Source organism: Etheostoma spectabile, chromosome 9 (genome assembly GCF_008692095.1).
Source record: "Etheostoma spectabile isolate EspeVRDwgs_2016 chromosome 9, UIUC_Espe_1.0, whole genome shotgun sequence".
NCBI classification, from domain to species: Eukaryota; Metazoa; Chordata; class Actinopteri; order Perciformes; family Percidae; genus Etheostoma; species Etheostoma spectabile.
Genome location: NC_045741.1, coordinates 24004701 through 24009428, shown reverse-complemented (window position 1 = coordinate 24009428; position 4728 = coordinate 24004701). Strand labels below are relative to the sequence as shown.

The 4728-nt window shown below is 38.9% G+C and overlaps 1 protein-coding gene across 2 annotated transcripts in view; it reads right to left on the bottom strand.

Moving 5' to 3' along the window:
• tbc1d23 (TBC1 domain family, member 23) overlaps window positions 1-3774 on the bottom strand; it is a 13304-nt gene extending 9530 nt beyond the window's left edge. For both annotated transcript variants that reach the window (XM_032526732.1, XM_032526733.1), the window contains exons 1-4: window positions 3653-3774; window positions 2227-2338; window positions 1222-1327; window positions 164-368 (exon numbers count right to left, since the gene is read on the bottom strand). In XM_032526732.1, coding sequence (XP_032382623.1) covers window positions 164-368; window positions 1222-1327; window positions 2227-2338; window positions 3653-3690 — 461 coding nt within the window. In that variant the 5' untranslated portion in view covers window positions 3691-3774. The remainder of the gene's footprint in view (window positions 1-163; window positions 369-1221; window positions 1328-2226; window positions 2339-3652) is intronic.
• Between the last annotated feature and the right edge of the window lie 954 nt (window positions 3775-4728).

Below are 4728 nucleotides of genomic sequence, written 5' to 3'. Positions count from 1 at the left end.
TGGGAAATTAACAGTCATGGGTATAGACTAACTGGGAAATAAACAGTCATGGGTATAGACTAACCGGGAAATTAACAGTCATGGGTATAGACTAACTGGTAAATCAACAGTCATGGGTATAGACTAGGTGGAATGAAAAGGAGGGTTAACACTGGCAGCTCACCTGGGGATGTATTTGTTCATGACAGCGTAGAAGCAGTTGTAGAGGTCGCTGCGGGGGAGCTGAAGCCCCAGCAGGGGTTTGAGCAGGTGCGGCCAGCTCAGTTCTGGGGTGAAGGAAATGTTGCGGGACTTGCAGTAGAACGTGATGACTGACTCAACGTCAGACACCATATCTCGCCTCTCTTCCTCTGATACTTTCAGCTGGTCTAAACATAGGAAACAACGCCAATTGTGCCTTAGAAACCTTTTTATTAGAAACATCAAACAAAAGTTTCCATCAATATTCAAAAACAAGAAGCAGAGAAACAAACACTGAAAAAGCTAAGTCATAGGTTAAGCACTACTATTAAATAATATATGAAAAGAGCACTTTTTCTGTATACCAAGCTTTTTCTGGCCATTCCTCTCATAAAAGGCTCTCTATATTGAGCACCAGATATTGTTTGTGTACCAGATCTTGTCAACTTGTCAGAAGTAAAGACTAATAAAAGTAATTTGTTCTTCCGATCTCCTTCAGATGCTGGCAGACCCTAAAATAACAACCCCTCTCTCTCTCTTTCCTGCTGTTTTCAGAAGTAAGTAAGTAAGTAAGTGAGTGAGTGAAAAGAGCACTCCACTATACTACTCTATTATAACACTGTGGGATTAACAACAGACAGTTAAAAACCTGATTAAAAATCCATGCCGCAGAATCAGAGATTCTGTTTATTAATTTCACACATTCTTGTTATTTGTCTAAACCTGGCACCTACGTTAAGTGGGTCTAATCCTCTTCCAAATAATCAACACGCTAGGAATATTGACTCAATAATAATTGTACTATCACTACTATTTTGTCCTTGGACTTTCTTATACCTTATTGCTTGATTAAATTATGTCTGGTACCTTTCATGCTGAGAGGAATTCCTGTCCTGGGCCTGCCCAAACCACTACTTCTCTAGTTCACTAGCACTGAGTTCATCCTGTTCATTGTTTGTTGCTGACTATGTACGTGTACTGCAGGAATTCCAAAATCCAAAGAGTGTTTTTGAGGAATTAAGGGCACATTCTTTTACTCACCAATCAGCTGTTGACTGCGGTTGTGAATGAGGGTCTGTTCTGGTAAATCGAGGACGCCGTCCCAGGGAGACAGGCTGTCTCCTTTTCCAGAGACATTTAGAGCGATCTGCCGACACAAAACAAGAAATCACTGCTCAACATGCAGTGAGTAAGTGATAAAGGACACATATATATCAAGTAAGATTCTAAAAAGGAGACGTTAGCTTCTACCAAAGTTATTTTGTAGAAGGAGCTGAAGGAGAGGTGGTGGCATTTTTATAAACCAGAAGTACTGTACTAACAGGTAGAAATGTAGATGTTAACTAACTGTCCAAAGTACAACCTTTTAGTATTTGTCACATTTGGAGTAACACACACATCTTCAACCCGGCAGCACAGAAGATCTACACAATCACCACAGTTTAAAGATTAGTGTCTGTTCCTAATTGACAGCGTTGAATAATGGCCATAAAAGCATTTTTTGCAGAACATTATGAAGTCACAGTGAAGTTGCCCTTTGACTTTTTGAATATTAAATGTAATCATGTTATCCTATTAGACATTTATGTTAAATGAATGTCGTCATAACTAGCGTAGGAATTATTGAGTTACTGCCAAAAACGCCACAGTAACATTGGCATCCGACCTCCAACATCAAGTCCAATGTGAACTTTTGTGCCAATTTTGAAGAAATTCCCTCAAGTCGTTCTTGAGATATCGCAATCACAAAAACAGGAAGGACAACCCAAAAATCATACTGCTTCTGCAATAGCTGTCATCAGCTCGGAGGCATAAAAATAGGTCGTTGGTATGTGGTTTCAAACAAAACTGAGGCCTTAACTGTGGGTGTGCCACAAAGACCTTTACATTGTTAATTACTGATCTTTCCTGTCTGTTGACTTGTGTCTATGATGAGACTAGTTCTTTACTAATTGCATTTATGCAGCGCTGTGGAGGAGGGTCTGGCACTGCGAGACTATATTAGAAGGGAAACTGGTGTGGACTGACTCCTGTCATGTGTCTCACCTTCCACATCTTGGCCCTGTGTTCAGCAGAATGCTCCTGGACCTGGATGATGCCTCTCTCCATCTCCATGTCAGAGCCGCCCGAGTCCAGAGCCTCAGCTAGATCCTGGTCCCTGAAGAGGCACGAACAATGACAACATTTCACAGATCAAGCAAAGCATAAATCTTCATAAATACAAAGATAAGAATTCTTATGTTTGACATCAATAACAATTGTGACAACAATATTGCAAAGTCAAAGCAGAAAATGACCCTTCACTGTAATAACTTATTGGCAGTCATATCTATGTATACTGTGTGAATCATATGTTTTTGTGTTGTAATGATTAGAGGTTTTATTGAGCATTAAGTAATTGATTATTTTGAAAATCAATTAATAACTTGAGCCACTTTTGAACTTAAATTACCAAACTTTGAATGGTTAATTCTTGGTCTGACAACATCAGCAATTGAACACCATCACTTTGGTCTATGGCAACTTGTACTGAGCATTTGGAATTATGGTATAAATATTTTGGTTATGAAACGTCAATAAGTTATGATAAGGGTATAGGTGCAGTTTAGTGTCCTAAATTTCCTATAGCCTACAATGTCCTTAACTAATTATGAAACTGCTAAACCATCTATGCTCCCATAACCTGTCACAAATAAGACCCTCAACATTTAGGAGACTCAGTAATTGAAAAATAATTTGGGATACTAAACTGCACGTACACCATTTAATCATTAAATCACAAACACCACCACAACGAAATGACACAATGAATATGAACAGGTGATTTTCCATACCGGGCAGATATCACGACACATAAAGATAACGTTATGGGAATCAGTTTATGATGGCATTTATCTCCATACGCCTCTCTTGGAGAGTCTTGACAGGTCCATTACTTACAAACAATTTCACAATGACTTTATCATGTAATACAATTTTATTACGCATATAACGTGTGAGGAACAAAGTGGAGCTAAATGTAGCTAGGGCTACGGTTGTGTTCTGGTTAAAGGGAAGCAGAACTCGACAAACACCGGCCATCTAGCTGGTTATTGTTAGCTCGCTGGCTAACACGCTTTGCCTATAAACTTGTCAAAACGAGAGAAAGAGATGATACTATAAATGCTTTGACGAGTCTTTCTTAAAAGCTCTTGGAGTTAATTGTGTCCGACCTAACGGGGCTGCTAGCTAATTTATCCGAACCAACTTGGCTAGCTGGCTAATTAGCGTCAGCTAGCTAGCCGCCGAGCGGAACGGTAACGTAGCAAACTGGTTCACGTTACAGGCTAGCATCCTCCGTCAGCACTACAGATTAACTACGCAAGCTCGTGTTTAGTTACTACGCACCAAATGCTGTCAGATGAAACCCACACAATTGTTTGACAATTTAAAACGTCTCTTATATTGTTAGTCCGACAACAAATTGTCTCACCAGCTGCCCAGAAGAGCTTCGTCCGGGGTATCCGCCATTGTTGTGACGGGGACACGTCAATTCGGTCAATTCAAATGCCGTAAACACGGCAGACATGTCGTGCAACGCTCAAAGATGCTATTGTTAATATAATCTGAGGATTTTTGCTATAATACATCCAGAGGATTGTCTAGAGGCTGCAACTAATCCTGGTCCTGGTCCTGGTCCTGGTCCGGATGTCAACTCTTAACCCTCCTGTTGTCCTTGGGTCAAATTTGACTTATTTTTAATGTTTTTTATGTTAAAAAAATAGGGGTTTATTTCAACCAACTTGCCCAAAAATTACATGGATGGTTCCCACGTGCTTTGCAAATACAATTTATTATCCGTGAAATTGTGTGTGTTTCAATTTTAAAGCATTTGGGGGGGGGGTTTCAAAACAGTGACTAAACTTTGACAGTCTGTGAGTATCCATCAACATATGTTCCTCTGATGTTAACTAGTCAAAATAATTCATAATAATAATTTTAATTTTGTACTCAAAATGTTGGCATCATTTCATATAAATGAGGTTTATTGAGGTTTGCTACATTTGACACAGGCTAAGTACTACCTCTATTAATATCAAATCTTCCTTTTTAATGAGGCAGCAGGTGCTGTTGGGACTGGTTCTTGTAGACTGTTTATAGCCTCAACACCAGTTTTTAGACAGTTTCCTAGACAGTCCTGCAGCCAGTGTTTCTAATGTATTTATGGTTCTGGAGAGCAGAGAGCAATTATGAAAGCCAGTGTCAACATATGCTAAGTTGTATCTTTAAACATTACAACAACAAACCTAGGTGTTACCCTTACATTTTTTTTTTTTTTAAACATGTCAATCTGCACTTTTCATTGCAACTGTCATAGTTGAAAAAGCAGTTGTGACTAACTATTACCATTAAGGATGGCTGTTATATATTCCCTTCAAATGACTGCTCATTTCTTTAAATTTCTTATGCTGCACTGTAACTTTTATTCTTGTTGTATGTGTCCTAATGTTTCTATTTTTTTTTAACTGTCTATTCATGTGTTTTACCGGTTTTTAATGCTTATGATTT